We start from the raw sequence: 16,534 nt of genomic DNA, 5'->3' as shown, positions 1-16,534 counted from the left end.
CGACGTACGATCAGTTAATAAGTTCGTAATAAAATATGTTGGCTAAGAAAATTGAGCCTACAACACCTGGCAACCCTGCCTTCTTTAACATGCCTAAGCCCCATTCCCTGCCTCAACCTCCCAGTGCCCTACCCATCCCCGTCCCTCCCCCATGCCATGCTTCCCACCCACAAAGCAAGCACAACTAGCTCTCCTCTTGCCTAGAACTCAGATCAGCAATGTTGCTTTTTCTTGCTTTAACTCTAGGTGTGATAGACATAAACAAAAGCTTCTTACAAAAGCCAAGAAATATACAGAGTACAGTGTGAAGTCCATCTCCTCTCTGGCCTGTGCTGAGGCTTTCTTCCCTCCCCAGAGATCCAGCCAAGGACACAGTCCTATGTGCAGCCCACACTTAGAAGGATGAACCTCTCTGCTGCCTGAAAGCAAATTATCTGTTTCACTTATTTATATAGATTGTTTATTAAGGAGAAAAGCACTCTTTTATATCTTGTTTTATTCATTATATAAATATGTATTTCCAGAACTGGAGAGATGGCTCAGTGGTTAACAGTGCAGACTGGCCTTCCAGAGGACCTGAGTTTAGTTCCTAGAACACACAGAGAGCTTACAATCATCTATAACTCCAGTTTCAGGGGCTCCATTGTCATCTTCTGGATTCCCTGGGTACTGCATGCACATTGTGCATATACAGAAAGTCAGGCACACACACATACACATAAACAAAAAATAAAATTTTTAAATGCTTCTTATACCTCCCAATCTAAAAACATTAATGCATTGTCTACATCATCTTGAAATATGCCTTCTTGCCTCACAGTAAGCCATAGAAGTCTCCCTAGCACCTGACTCCCCCTCCTTTGATACCCCTGGGCTCTGATGGCTCAGAGGCCTTGGAAACTACTTCACGGTCAAGGTTACTCTGACCTTCCCATTTCTTCTTCCACTTCTCTCCTAGAGCATAGAGACTCTATAGACTTGCCCGTTCTGTCTGAAGCCTGGGTCCTCAGCTTTCATCCATTAAACTCCTCTCACAGGAAAACTTTAGTCTGTCAGCACACCCAGCTTTCCCACACACCGTGGCCCTCCATTCCCCCAACAGAGAATCATTGCCAAACCACTGTCCGCTCTGTGGGTCAGATATGCTCTCTAAACCTACGGGGTTGCAGTCTCCAAAAACATTTACTGTTCCTCTAAAACTCCTCTACTGTTTGTTGTGTTTAAGTGCATAATTGTCCCCCAGTCTCATGTTTGAACATGTGGTTCCCAGCAGACTATACACACACACCATGTGTATAATGGCAACTAATGAGAAAAGAGGCCATGAATTTGAAAGAGAAGGAGAAGCAGGGCTGTGATGGTTTGTGGTGGGGGGAGGAAAGGGAAAGGAAAATGATGCAATTGTAACATAATCGCAGAAACCAAATGTTTTAAAAGGTAGAACTTCTGAAAGAAGTGGGTCACTAGAGACTGGCTTGAGGTTTTGTAGCTCAGCCCACTTCCTGCTCACTCTCTGCTTCCTGAGCGTGGTTACAATGTGACCAGCCTCTCCTGTCGTGGTGGAATGTACCCCCAAACTGTAAGCCAAGTTAACCTTTTTTCTTCTTAAATTGCTTCTTTCCAGGTATTTGGTCACAGTGACTAATATCCCTACTTGCCCCTCTTCGATAGAAAACAAGGGTTATATATGGTTCTGAAAAAAATGCTGAGCTAAGGGATGATCACACAGCGTGACTGCATTCCTGTAAAGTGTGTGTGCCTTTTCCTCTGGTGACTTTGCCTGTTTCTGCTTATTCTAGTGAACCTTTATAGGCCAGAAAGAAGACACTTCCTTAGACTTCTACAGCATCCTGCAGTTAGCTCATTCCTGTATCCCTGACTCCTGAGAGAGCCAGCAGGATGTACTCTGCACTCGGGGGAGAGGTTGGAATGGGCAGATTTCAGAAAGTAGAACCAGTGAGTTAAACTGTGTCTACACTTTAGAGTTTGCTAACCTGTGTAAACCCCCTCTCTCTATTAGCCACATTAGTTTACAGTGCTGTGACCAGGAAAGGAAAGTGGCTGTGTCCTATCCTCAGCTGGAGATTCCACCACTGGATGAAGCCTCACTCAAATGAGACATTATAATAAGACGCATGCTACCAGGGGCAAGCAAGGGAGTGGAGTGTTGGCTTTGCCATTGACGCCACTGGATGCTTTCTGAAAATGGCGTTTTGCTTTTGCTTTGACAGTACTGAAACCAAGCTTTTTTAAACAAGCTAAAGCCACCACTTTATTGCCCCTGGTCCACCCCCCCCCTCTAAAAGTAGGTCCTCTTTAATCTTCTTATGTCCGTCAAAAACAGTCTGTTTATAGCTAGCCTACTATGAGGTCAGCAAAATCCACAGATGTTTTTCACAATTATGGGTGCGCACCCCCTTCACCCCCAGTTTAATAGCTAACAGCAGTGTGCATTGAAAAAGCATCTCAGAAATGGGACTGACCATTATCTTAATTACACTCAACCTGTCTGTAATGCTAAATACATTTGACCTAAAAACTCGATCTCCACACAGCATGGGTATGACTAGACAATCCAGGAATGCTCTTGTGACATTTGGTTGGCATTTTCCCCATCTCCTGTGTAAAAGCCTGCATCATTATCTGGGCACATACACATGAGAGCTGTCACTTGCCACTTAAGTACTGTTTCAAACATATCCTTCACTTCTGCCAGCAAAGATGACCCTGCAATAAAAAAAAACCCAAACGGCATGTATGAGCATCTACCACACCCTTTCTACAAAGATATTGACCCACTGATGCATCTAAAATTCATTTGTTACCTACTGTGTGGACAGATGTCCTGGCCACTAAGAGTGTTTTGTTGTAAGGATGCACGGTGCCCTCCAAGGCCTCCAAAGCTCATGGGAGAAACAGAAAGCATTCAGCACGGAGGCTGGTCCTACAAGGAGCTGCAGGATTCAGGGAGAAGCACAGGACGACTGAGACCATGGGGAGTATCGTGCAGATGTGGACGACAATGAGAAAGAAATGGCAAGGGCTGTCACCTAAGAGCAACACACAAATGAATATGTCAAGTGTGAGGAAACATCCTATGCACAGCACGTGAGCAGCTGGTGTATTCTCCAGGTGCACTTACATGGGGGCTTTGCAGAAGGTGAGACCATCTCAGAGCAATGCGTTTGACAGTCCATGGACCAAATCTTCGTCTCTGCATCATATCCCCTATCCAGAGCGCTGGCTCAGCATCCTTTCCCCAGCCCCATGGAGACATCATTCTATACAGTCCTTCTCCTTGTCCATTTCTACCATCCATCCCTGTGGCCTGCTCCTGATGCTGCTCACTTCCCAGCCCTAGACCCAGTCCCCACGCCCTCCATTAGCACTGCCTCCTCCACCCCTCATCTCCCTCTCCTCTCCTCCCCATTCTCCTTTCCCCATTATAGAGCACCCCTGAGCATGAGGCAGGTAAAGAAATGCTTGCTGAGATGGAGTAAATATGTCTGAGCAAGCTGGCGTGCAAACGGAGGCAGAGCTCAGCTGTGAACAGGTCACCTCTGGATGTCCTTGAACTGCACCAAGTCATGGTTTTTGAAATTTTGACATCTTAAAGATCTGCTTGTCTTAAACTTTATGCACCACTCAAAGGCACACATTTCGTATTGTTATTACTCACCAGACTCTTTCAAAAACCAACCCCTTGGGCTCTGCTCTACTGGGTAGAGCTTGGAGCTGGGTGAGGGGATGGAAGCACATGGGATTAAGTTGATGTTCCATCTACTTTTTTTTTTTTTTTTAACAATGACATTATTTTATTCTGTACGTGCCTGGTGAATTGTCCCAGAATAAAAGGTCTTTTCCATACACCAACTTGAAGTGGTTTAGAACAGGCTTTAAGAATTACTTAACCAACTAGGACTAGTTTCTAATAAAGAGAACAGGCTCCTGGTTTAAAAAGAATCATTTCCCAGCTGTGTGACTTTGAGCTCATCATGTGCCCTCTCTGGGTGTTGATGGTGGTATTAACAGTGCCCTCTGTAGGACGGATGTGAGAATGGACTGAGCCCCTAAAGCAGTGGTTCTCAACCTTCCTCATGCTGTGGCCCTTTCGTACAGTTCATGTTGTGGGGACCCCCACCCCCAACCATAAAACTATTTCTGTCGCTGCTTCATAACTGCAATTTTGATACTGTTTTGAATTGTGATGTAAATGCCTGTTTTCTGATGGTCTTAGGTGACCCCTGTGAAGGATCATTGGGCCATCCCAAGGGGGTTATGACCCACAATTGACAACCGCTGGTGGGACTGGGTGCTGAAGTCACCATTACTGGGGCTCCATACAGTGGAGCCACTGAACTGACATAACCTGGAAGAAACCCTTTTCTTTCTCCTTGCATCACACTCTCAGCGCTGGTTTATTTGCATGTCCCCTTTTGCCCAGTATGAAGCTCCTTAGAGGCTGGGATAAAATCTGATTTTTTCTACTCCCTGGAATCCAGCATAGCACGGAATCTGCTCATACACAATGTTCTTAGAAGGTTACTAACTGAAAACTATATCAAATTGTGTTTTCACACACACACACACACACACACACACACACACACACACACACACACACACTACATAAACAGCCATATGTTTATGTGGCTGGCTCTGTGGATGTATATGTCTGTAGATATACGGAAGTTTTTCCTGTAATATATTTGAATAATTACCTCTGTACAGCCATTACAGACTTCAGGGACCTATAGCTCAAGCATCAAATGAAGAACGTATCCAAACACATTAGAGAGAACACAGAAGTCTTATGAAAATATATCAAAAGTGCAAATATATCAAACGCATCTCCAGGGGACACTGAGAGAGAATTCAGAGAGTAAAGCACTTGCGGTGAAAATAAAAGAAACTGAATTTGAACCCAACTAATGACATAAAAAGTCAGGCATGGTGGCATGGGTTGTAATTCCAATATGGGGGAGGCAGATCCGGAACAATTCCTGGAACTCATTGGCCAGCCAGCCTAGGCACCGTTGAGAGCCTTTATCTTTAAAAAAAAAAAAAAAAAAAATTAAGGTAGATAGCTCCTGAGAAACAACCCAAGGTTGACCTCTGGCCTCCATATACACATGCATGCATGCAAATAAACACATACAAATAAATAAATACATTTGAACAATAAAACTATGGGGGGCTGTGAAGATGGTGGAGTTAGCGCAGTGCCTGGAGCATGAACATGGTAAACTGAGACCAGATCTCCAGAACCCCTGTTTAAAAAATCTAAGTGTGGGCACTGGAGAGATGGCTCAGAGGTTAAGAGCATTGACTCCTCTTCCAGAAGTCCTGAGTTCAATTCCCAGCAACCACATGGTGGTTCACAACCATCTATAATGTAATCCAACGCCCTCTTCTGGCCTGCAGGTGTACGTGTGGGCAGAGCACTGTATGTATAATAATAAATAAATAAATCATTTAAAAAATCCAAGTGTAGTTGCACATCTATGACATCTAGTACAGTTGGCATGGAGACAGGTGGACCCCAGAGCTCATTGTTCAGTGGAAAGGACTGAGGAAGACACTTGACATTGACCTATGGCCTCCATATGCAGAAACACATGTAGACACACATACACCACATGTGCATACACACACACAATGGCTTCAGCATTTCCTGTTTCAGCTCATCCATCCATCCACTCATCCAGCACCTCCTGGAAGCCACACATCCTGAATCCTTAAAAACAGACACAGAGGGCTGGAGAGGTGACTTAGTGATTAAGAGCACTGGCTGCTTTTCCAGAGGACCCAGGTTCAGTTCCCAGCACCCACGTGGCAGCTCATAACTGTCTGTAATTCCAGGTCCAGGGAACCCAATGCCATCTCTGTGACAAGCCAGGGACAGAAGTGTGCACAGACCTACATGCAGAATATATATATATTATTTTATATATATAATATATAATATATTTTAAAAGATAGGAGCATGGGAGAAAACAGTTGTGGGACAATTTCCTTTATTAGTGTGACTCTCTGGCAACGCATGACCTCAGAACAATAATGAAGGAAATTGTCCCAACTCAACCTGACAGTAATGGATGAGACAGTCCACAGCAGTATGACAGTAATAGAGGAGACTGTACCACAACAGTGTGATAAAAATGGAGAGGACAGTCCCACAACAGTGTGACAGTAAGAGAGGAGACAGTCCCACAGCGGTGTGACATAAGGGAAGAAGAGGTTAAGGTAAAACCACTGGCGGCTTTTACCTAACATAACCTTAATGGGTAAGTCATGGTGTGCAGTCACTTGGCAGCAGGGAAGGGTGTCCTGGCAGATTGAGTAGTGTGTGCAAGGTACAAAAGCAGGAAAGGACTCCAGGCACTGCACAAAAGTGGAAATGCCTGTGGCAAGACATGAGGCTGCAGAGTCCACCAGGCTAACTTTAAGCTAGATCATGAAGGTCTTTGAATGAGCTTGTGTGTTTGTTTGTTTGTTTGTTTGTTTACTAAGAAAATAATTGGGAGCCATTAAAGAGTGCTGTGAATGTAAGAGAGTTCTGTTTGTATTTTTAAAATATCTTTCTGAGATGTAAATTTAAATTGCTATATGATTTAGTTGCACCCCAGTCATAATGGTTACCATTTAAAAACAAAACAATTGCTGGTGATGCTTGGGATCCAGGGTTCCGTTTTCACTATGGGTCAGAGTGTAAACTGGTGCAGCATTATGGAAATCGGTACGAAAGTTTCTCAGAAAACTAAAAGTAGGACTACTGTATAACCCGATTGCACCACTCCTGGGCACACACCCAAAGAACTCGAATCTCTACCACAAAGATCCGTGCTTACTGCTACACTGTTCATAATAGGTAAGAAATGGACCCAGCCTGGACATCTGTCCACAGACAAACGGGTGAGGAAAATGAGCTGTGCATACACAATGAAATCTGACCAGTCCTAAAGAAAAAGTGAAATCATGACATTTGCACAAAAGTGGATGGAGGAACTGCAATTATCATGTCTAGAAAGCCAGACTTGGAAGACAACCACCATGTTTCTTCTCAGAGGCAGAGCCGAGATTTCAAATTTTCAATTTATGTATGTGAACGTATTCTGGTGGGTACATGCTATGAAACCACAAAGAGGACAGTGGGAAGAGGAAAAGAAATCTTAGGTGGGGCATAACACACGTGCCAGGAAAACAGGAAGGGGGGCTGCCACAGGAAAGGAAGGGATGATAGGGAAAGTGGGAAAGAAAGAGGACTGGGAACAAAGGATTAGCCACAAAAAAAAAAGTGGGACACCATAATGAAATTCATTACTATGTTAATGAAAATTATCCTTCGGTTAAGGTTTCTAACAGCTAAGAGACTCTACCAGGGCAAACCTGTCACAGTCAAAGCTTGCCCATACCGGAGCTGGCGTCTCATAATTTTCCAACCAGAGTGTATCCAAGAAACCCCTCCATCTGGTCACTCCAACCACATCCTTGTTGTAGAGATGAAGACTTACTTACAGGTGATGTAAATAATGGCTCCATTTGTTTACATGAAATAACACATCCTGCCCTGTGGCCATGTCTCCCTGGGTCCCTTTCCCATCTGCCTCTTTACTATGATCTCTGTTCCCAGGAATGTGCAAGGCACCCTCAGTTCAAACCCTTCTCAGTGGCTGAAGACATGTACAAATGTCGGGTGCTGATGGCGGCGTCTCATCTGCACCCACAAGAAACATCCTAGCTGGTTCCATACATCTTTCTCGTAGCGATTGGAGGCTTAAGCCCTTTTAAATCAGGGACTAATCCTGGGCTTCTAATACCATTTAAATTACAAGTCCCAAATCTTGAACAGCCTACGGTCCAAATGTTGCTGCCTTAAATCTGTGCATCCCATGAACATTAATGTGACAGAAGGCCAGGCAGAGAGAAACCTTAGCGGTACGTTTGTGCTGTCGCGCGCTGTGCCCTCAGTCCTCCGGCAAACAAACAGGTTGCCTTACTCCTGAGGATATTCTCTAAGATAAGGAGATTTGATGGATTAAAATGTTGTGGGCAGATTCGATCATCATGTAGTGGCAGCTTAAGGCAATTTCCTTAACCAGGAGGACACAAAATGTCACTTGTTTCTGGAAGAGCCAAGAGCTAACAGCAGACACTGGTGTCTGGGAGAATCCCAAACCACATGTATGCTGAAAATTAGCTACATTCGATTTAAAAACATCTAATGCACAGCAGATCCACTAACACTAAAGGTCAGTATTACAAAGCCAGTATCCCAGGCGCCTGCACACTGCTTCCTTTCAGCCCTCAGATGACCTGCACAGTGAACCTCATTGCACAGACGGGATCAGAGAGGTAACTACACCTATTGATGCTCACCCTTATTGAAAGGGGACCTTGTACTTTCTGCATTCCCAGACCCTAACCGTGGGCTGGTTCTCAGCAGAGGGGTTGGGATAGGATGTGGAAATAGGAAGAGATGCTGGTGCATGCCTAGGCTGAGGTCACACCGGGTCCCCGGAGAAAATGAAGAGCTGGGGCCTGGTGCTAGGCTGAGCCTTCACTAAAGCAACCTACGCAGAGGCTCCACCTTTCCCACTGATGGGCACATTCAAGTAGGACTCACAGTAATACTTGCTTAGCTCCCAGAAGGAGCCAGTGGCGGGCCTGAGGGGTCTTCTGGTTCATCCACAGGCCTGGGGCTCAGGCTTCCTTCCTTTGTTGTTGCTATGTGTGCATTGAATAAAGGCAACTTTTTCCATGAAGAAGGAAGAGAAACCCTGAAACTGTGCCCGTCTCAGAGAAGTGTCTCAAACATATTGGACCTGATTTCAACTCATCACTAGAGTTAAGAATTAAAATGTGAGTCTTACCACAATTTTGCTTCTTATACTTTTATGAGCTAACATTGCTTAGGTGGCCTCAATCAACCCAGAATCGGAGTAAGCGTAAAGCACAGTCTTGTTCAAGGTGTGCAGAAATTTATAATCATTTAAAACCACTGCTAACTGCGCTGTCAGAGGGATGCCCTGGGGCCGGTTGTCAGAGGCTCCACGGCGACAGGCTTGCCTGTGCACTGTAGCCTGTGCCTGAGCCTCTGCCTTGAACATGAAGTTGCTCCTCCAGGAGCAAAGACATCCAGAAGCCATGAGGTATGAAGGAAACACACAGGATTTCCCCATGTGCGTTCCAGATGTGTTCGGTGGATGCCAGGGCCTGGGAGAAGCAAGCAGGGATGCTCCAGAGACACCATCTGCGGTGTGAGACCCCAGATAACAAACTTAACCCTTAGTTTCTACCTCGCCAGCTGCTGAACCCTCCTCCTTCTCTGGGATATGGGGGAGTAGCACTGGCAAAGTCCACGAGTGCACCTGCTAAGCATTACGATGATCCCAGAGTCACAGCCCCTGTATTCTTTAGAATAGATCATTTCTAGTTATCTTTCGAAGTAACCACCCACTTGCATGCATAGTGGTTGCTGTCAGCCATGAAGCCACAACTGCCCACAGGGAGACAATCTTTTCTAAAATATTTACTCCGTTTACAAACAATCTCTTGGAAGGAAAGAGCTTTAAAATGAGAACATTTTTTAAAATCTGAAAAATTGAGAAGCAGAATTAATTCTTCAAGTGAACAAAGGTTTCTTTTCAGAAGGCAATTAAAATATAATGAAAGTGTGCGGGCAATGTTTTCCACTTAAATATTCAAAAGCAACTGGGGGCATATACTAGAGAGATTCCCATCTTAAAAGGGGAAGGCATACCTGAAGATGACCTTGTTTTCTTAGCTGTCAACCCGAAACAGTCCAGCTTTGAAGATGGGTTTAACAAATGCAACACAGCTCCACTGGGTTTTATTTGGATTCACAAAATAATTTTATTGTATGTAAGAAAGCATACAAGTGGCAGAGCTGAGAAAACATTCAAAGTACGTGACCCAGCCCCAATGCAGGAGACACACTGTCAGCAGGCTGCTTGTCTTCTCATCAGTCCCATCCACATGTTGCCAACGGCTTCTCAAGAACACTTTGTAAACATTTCAAAAACAAAAAAAAAAAAGACTGTTGCAATGGCCCCACATGAGGGGACCTGATGGTAGTTTTTGCAGGCCAGGCTATGACGTAAAAACTAAGTTCAAAACCACAGGGGGGGAAATAGCATTTGTGACCAGTGATGGCTTTGAGGTGCTCAGCACACACAGGAAAAGGGCGCTTTTATTCCTCCCACCAACAGAAGTGATGTTGTGATGATGAGGCACCCTTTACTAGCTACTTTACCACTGCCATTAAAGAGGTTTTTTTTTAAGGGGGGTGTACTAAATTCAGATTAAAACGCTACAAAAGCGGCCCCTTGAGCAGCCTGGCTTGTAGACCTGGGCAGATGAAAAGCTAGTGATGAGACCCCCGCGATCAGCAATCGGAGGGGCTGCTGTGACCCGTGAATTCACAGCTCATTCTCCTGCTGCAGATCTTAATCCTGGACATCCGTTTGTTTGTTTCAGAAAGCTATTTCAAGCATGAAATGAGAAACGACAGGGAGGGCCAATTATTTTACATAAATACAAAGTGGCATATGCTCTTCCTCAACATCCAAAACCAGAAACGTAAAGTTGTTTTCTTCTTGAGCTGGCTTCTACATAGATATTTACAGAAGTGCAAATTCACCCCAGGAAAGCCTTTGCCCTTTAAAACAGTGAGAACGCAATAGTAGCTTCTTTTTAAAAACATTTTTTAGGGGGAGCATTGGTGGCACTAGTCATTTCTCATCTTGTGTTTATTTGTGTCCATGTTAAGAAACCACCACATCAGTCTTTGCTATGTTTCTAGAAGTAATTCACAATTCATGATCTCAGAGTCTGTGTGTTTGTTTCATTGGCTCATTAAAGTGCTAGTACAATGGACAGTTCAGTCTCCAATAACATTGGTTTGTTCTATTACATATGATAAATATAGATTCACTATGATGAATTTAAAATATCCATATAATACAATAAGACAAATAAATACATAAATAAAACCATTATCAACAATGCATCTGTCAACTTTGAGAACAGGAAATCCCAGTCTTGCTGTAAGGCTCAGTTACTGTTGCAGAAGTAGTTAATGAAGGCATGCACCTACCTTTACAATCTGAAAACTGCTCGAACAGTTTTAGCACCTGTTTGGATACAGCAAACTCAAGTCTCTCACTTCCTTCCTGGAAAGTTTTGTTTTTTAAGTGAAGCTGTTTTACTGTGGACTCTTTGCCCTATTTTTTTTTTATATCGTTCTAAGATGTTTTGAAAGTGATTTCAGAGCCAAAGTCGTTTTCCTTGCAGCTCTTCACGCATCCCCATCAGACTGTGAGTAGCTAGAAAATACACTGGAATGAATGCATTTGGAAAGCTTTGTAATTGTTCAAAAGCAGCAGAGGGATCGCATGGTACCTCACAGTTCCACCAGACCTTAATTCCTTAACTGCAAGCCCCATGGAGCTCCTAGCTTCAGAGTTGGGAACCCAAAATTCAGGTTGAGTGCTGCCCGCTGTGTGTGAGAGGTTGGATCTTCTCTAAAGAGACGTCAGTATCATAGTCCAATATAACCGATAGGGCTGGGGACAGCTTCTCCAGTGGCTTAGCTATTCTGCCTGCCTCCTCCTTTTTCAGGTCCTCCGAGGAGCCCACGGCATGAGGGATCAGGTAAACCAGATTGCAGTCCTTGGAGATGGAGCCTCGAGGCTCATGGTGGCTGGAAAACATCGCAGCCCCATTGTTGTTGATGCTTACTGTCTCTATGGCGTTATTTGTTGTAGGGCAAAGTCTGTAGCATCCTAACAGGGTTGAAAATGCCTTTTGAAAATCAGCATTAAAGGCATAAATGATGGGGTTCAAGGAAGAATTGGCCCACCCAAACCACACAAATACATCAAAGGTGATGGAGTCGATGCAGAATGTCTGGGTCTCCCCAGATCCACAGAAGGGTACCATACAGTTTGAGATGAAGAAAGGGAGCCAGCAGCACACAAACACCCCCATGATCACCGACAGGGTCTTCAGCACTTTCGTCTCTCTCTTGAAGGACATCTTAAAGGAGCTTTCTGATTGAGAGCATTCAACAGGGTTTGCGTTGCCTGTCGTGGTCTGGCAGTTCTTGGCGTGGACAGCTGCCCTCTCCAAGGCTGAAATACGCCGGATCTGTTTCTGGGCAATCCTGTAGATACTGGTGTAGGTGACGATCATAATGGCCACGGGGATGTAAAAGCTTATGAGGGAGGATGAAATGGCGTACGTCCTGCTCAACCTCGTGTCACAGTTGTCATCCTCAATGTCTTCCAGGGAGGTGAAATTGCCATCCAAGGGCCATGTGGGTTTTGCCTTGTGCCAGCTTAGTTGCACTGGGATGAAGGAGATGAGAACAGACAAAGTCCATGCTACACTAATGAGGATGAAGGCTGCCTTGGGGGTCATCTTCCTCTCATACTGGAAAGGGCTGGAAATAGCCCAATACCTGTCCACGCTGATCACACAGAGGTTAAGGATGGATGCGGTGGAGCACATGATGTCAAAGGCTACCCAAATGTTACAAAAGGACCCGAAGGGCCAAAAGCCAGCAATCTCAGCCACCGCTTTCCAAGGCATGACCAAAACAGCCACCAAGAGATCTGACACAGCTAAAGAGATGACAAAGAAGTTGGTCACCTTGGACCGCAGGTGTCGAAACCTGATCACAGCAGCACAGACTAGGGTGTTCCCCAGGAGAGTGGTCAGGATGAGCAGCGACAGAAAACAGGCCGTGAGGATGCGAAAGGAGAAGTCCCTCTCCACGGCCAGCCCCGCCCCGTCCATGGTAGAAGTGTTGGGAGCCATATTCCGGGAGAAAAGCACTTCCGGGCGCCTGGGCCCTTGAGTTCTTGAACAGGCTTAGCCAGACTTCCCCAGAATCACTCACCACCCAGCCCCTTGTCCAGCCCCAGATGCTGCCCCGACTAAAGGACAGTGGTGTTCCACCCGGAGCTTCCCCGTAGCAATCCAAGCCATGCCGGTAAAAGGACCCTCTTGTTTTTCATCTGTCTTCCGTGATCCAGGTCACTGTCCTGGGCACCAGCCGGTCCCTAGATTCTCCCAAAGAAAACATCAGCTTTTTAGCATATTCCAAGTCCTCAACTCCAGATTCTGAGGCCTTTTCCTGGTCAGTTTCTTCAGTCACTCATCAGGGCTGCTCCCTCTTCCTCTGAGAGACAGCCTAAAATACATGTATTTCTCCTCCAAGCCCCTGGCGCCACAACATCTCTCCAAATGCCCTAAAAAGCAAAGGGAAATACAAAGTCGTTCACCAAGACTCTGTGCAGACCGCGTGTTTAGCCACGTTAAATCTCATCCCATCCCATCGTCTCCTGGACAAGTCCATCAAGCCCTCTTACCTTGCTTTGGTGTCACCTCGCCCCAAACCCCTGAAGCTCCCACAGTGAGTCCAGCAAGCCTTGCAAATGCTCCCCTCCTGATGCACAAAACCAAAAATCTCTCGAACAGAATTGGAAAAGAAATTCCAGACCAGGTACAGGGAAGCACCGCCCCTGCTACCTTGGCCACCTACAGATTGCTGCCCCCCGCGGGGCTGTCAGAGAGTCCTTGGGAGAGGTACCTTCCAGGGCTAGTCACTGGGGCAGCTTTCTGTCGTGTCTGCAAGAGCCCAGCGCTGGATGCCCATTGGGCTCTTCGTTCGTAGGGCAGGACCCCACCAGCTTGCTCCCCGTCAACAGTGGCAGGAACTCCAGGCAGGAACAGCTCCTCTGCTCCGAGGGCACCGGCCGGCTGGGTTCCAGCGGGGCACAGCCCATCCCGCCTCCAAGTCCCCTCCCGGCCCTGGGGGTGGGCTGAACTTGACAGGCAGAATGGCGGGTGACAGGCACACGTGGTTCCCCCGAAGGCACAGCTGGAGCAGGAGTGTAGGGCGCGCGTATGTAATCGCGGTGCCGTCTCTGGCGACCTCGCCCACCCAGGGGACCCTGGCACAAGACAGAACCTGAGGGACAAATCCTGATGTTCAAATCTCAAGTAAGCCAAACTTGGGTCCCGCACTCAGCGTCTCTTCGGGCCAACCCCAAGTTCCACCCAAAGCTCGGGGTCAGAACCAATCTTGCCCAAACCCACGCCCCACAAGCTCTGGCCAGCTACCCGCGTCACTGCACTGTCTCTGAGTGCCCCGCAACTGGGGTGAGACCCGGGACGGAAGTGCTCACCGCTCAGGGAGGCCACGCTCCTCGACTCTGCCAATCCTGCGCCAGCTCCCGGCCACTCGCTCCGTGTTCTGTCCTCCAAGAAGGCGCTCCTGCGGTCAACTCACGAGTGCAGCCCGTGACCCGCGCCCCGCAAGCACCTCAAATTCGTTGCTGTACGCTCAGCAGGCTCCTTGCGCCCTCTGCCGGCCAGTATGGTTTCCTGCGCCCCGCCTGCGCCCCATCTTGACAGAGGCATCAGCCTGTATCCACAAGATTCAGGGCCTCGACTCTGCTGGCTCAGATTGCCAGAATCTGGAAGATGGGAGGTCAAGTCTTCCGCACTCTGAGCTCCCCCGCTTGAATTTCCCCCTAAAGACTTACAAGAGTAGGATTTCCCTTTGGCTAGCATTTTATTCACTGAGCCAGGACTTCCTGTTTGTGCCCACTGTGCGCGAAGGTTGGAGCACCAAGTGGGAGCAACATGCCAACTTACTCTGAGATTGAACAGAGAGACCTGGCATAAATTCGGCAGCCTCTAATCCCCCACCCCAACACACACACACACACACACACACACACACACACACACACACACACACACACACACCTTAGGATGTTCTGCGTCTTGCAAAAATCCTTCCTCACAGGCTTGCGTATATTCATTTCAGCTGTGTGGAAAAATTATGCTCAGAGAAGTGTAGGGCCTGCTCAAAGTTAACACAGTAGCAGAGGATGGTGACCCTGTCTGCCTGCCTGTCGCTTCCATATTCTTCAACATAACCATGTCTAGGGTGGAGTCCGTTCTCTCAACAACTACCTCAGGGATAAAGTGGAGACAGCATTTCCGTGCATAAATGCAACAGCAGAGTGCCTTCCCATCTCTGTGGAGAGAGACTAAGTACGGAACTTGGAAGTCATTTTGCCTGGACTCTTGTGCTTACCTATGTGGACCACTGTACTAAACGGGATACTTATTTAAGGGCTGGGTCCCAGATATGGACTCAGTCAACCCTTGATGAGCAGAAATCATTCAGGAACCATTTTTTAAAATACAGTAGTCTTTTCTCCATGAGAACCATATACCACACTGAACGCCGACATTGTCTCTAAATAACCTAAATAACAATCCTAATTAGTGGGCAGAAAGCAGATCTTGGTTTTAGGTGCAGCAGTCAAATGATTGGCACAGATGCTCCTCCATCTATGCTCTCGGTTCTGTCCTCCCATCCCAAAATAGCCTTGCTGTCCCCCACAAAGCTGCGCAGACTAGTGATCAGACATATGTGCCCCAAGCATCACATGCCTTGGGAGCAGTGGATCTCAGCCTTCTTAACGCTGTGACCCTTTAATACTGTACTTCATGTTGTGGTGACCCCCAACTATAAAATTATTTCATTGCTACTCTGTAACTATATTTTGATAGTGTTATGACCCCTAATGGAAATAGCTGATATGCAAGATACGTGACAAGTTGAGACCCACTGCTTCAGAGCCTTGAGCCAGCACCCTGTGAAACTCCCAAGTCTAAGTAACTGGAACTCTACTTCATCATACTTTCTTCCCTTTTTTTTTAACCAGTAAACACAAATTAAAGGATGTTTCTCATCCAAGATGGCCGTATGAGCCTGAAACTGTGTAACTCCTCACACTCTGCATCCTCTGGGAATTACTGGAAAAAAGGAAGGGGAGGGCACTCAGCACCCTTGAAAGCTCAGGGTGCCTTGGGATCTTTTGGGGGCAGGATTGGGCACACTGGAAGAGGAAGGAGGGAGAGCACTCCTCAAGCCAGCTCTTGGGGAAGATGCGACAACACAGTAATGCTTAAGGTTGTAGCAACAGAAGCTGGAGGTGACAACAAAGGCAGTTTGAGGGGTAAAACACCCCCTAATGACTTGCCTTTGAGAAGTGTCCTCAAGTCAACAACCCTGGAAAATGGCCACTGCTCTTTAAAGGAGGATGGCAGCCATGCCAATTCTGTCTGGGTGGTGGGGGTGGAGGGGGAATGGCCTTGCCTGCATTGCCAACCCCTGGCAAAAATATTCATATAAGATGGGAGGAAAGGATGGTCATGGAGCACAGTACAACTTTGGTTTCTTTCAACACTGGCAGCTACCCAAACAGAGAGATCTCTAATTGAAAATTTCTCTAAGCTATTAAAGCCAGTCAAAATCTGTCATCATCTTCTTTGTTGTCAGTTATCACTTTGCTCATGATATTTTTCCACCATTAAAAAAAAAATCAGCTGGTTTTGGTGTCAAAGCATCAAGTTGCCAGGAAAAAAAAAAAGATGTCCGTGGACAGTAGAGAAAGATGAAAGAAGTGGTGACTCATAAGGGGTC

At 46.4% G+C, this 16,534-nt stretch overlaps 1 protein-coding gene across 4 annotated transcripts; it reads right to left on the bottom strand.

Annotated features, from left to right (window-relative positions):
• Positions 1–9,857: 9,857 nt before the first annotated feature.
• On the bottom strand, positions 9,858–14,346 carry DRD1 (dopamine receptor D1). 4 transcript variants are annotated; one of them, XM_084796077.1, is made up of 3 exons: positions 14,217–14,346; positions 13,398–13,999; positions 9,858–13,277 (listed from the first exon to the last, which is right to left on the bottom strand). In XM_084796077.1, exon 3 carries the CDS (start codon positions 12,841–12,843, stop codon positions 11,503–11,505), a length of 1,341 nt encoding a protein of 446 aa, XP_084652203.1. In that variant the 5' UTR covers positions 12,844–13,277; positions 13,398–13,999; positions 14,217–14,346; the 3' UTR covers positions 9,858–11,502. The 4 variants fall into 4 exon arrangements, with proteins under 4 accessions (XP_084652203.1, XP_084652205.1, XP_084652204.1 ...); XM_084796079.1 differs by having other exon boundaries at positions 13,619–13,999; XM_084796078.1 differs by having other exon boundaries at positions 13,398–13,909; positions 14,217–14,345.
• Between the last annotated feature and the right edge of the window lie 2,188 nt (positions 14,347–16,534).

The sequence above is a fragment of the Acomys minous genome (genome assembly GCF_964271855.1).
Source record: "Acomys minous genome assembly, chromosome: 9".
Lineage (NCBI taxonomy): Eukaryota > Metazoa > Chordata > Mammalia > Rodentia > Muridae > Acomys > Acomys minous.
Note: the sequence above shows the minus strand (reverse complement) of the source record. Positions and strands in the feature narration are given on the sequence as shown.

What these genes read in the sequence shown, in the direction of transcription:
- DRD1 (XM_084796077.1), bottom strand. Translation starts at nt 12,843, where the DNA reads ATGGCTCCCAACACTTCTACCATGGACGGGGCGGGGCTGGCCGTGGAG.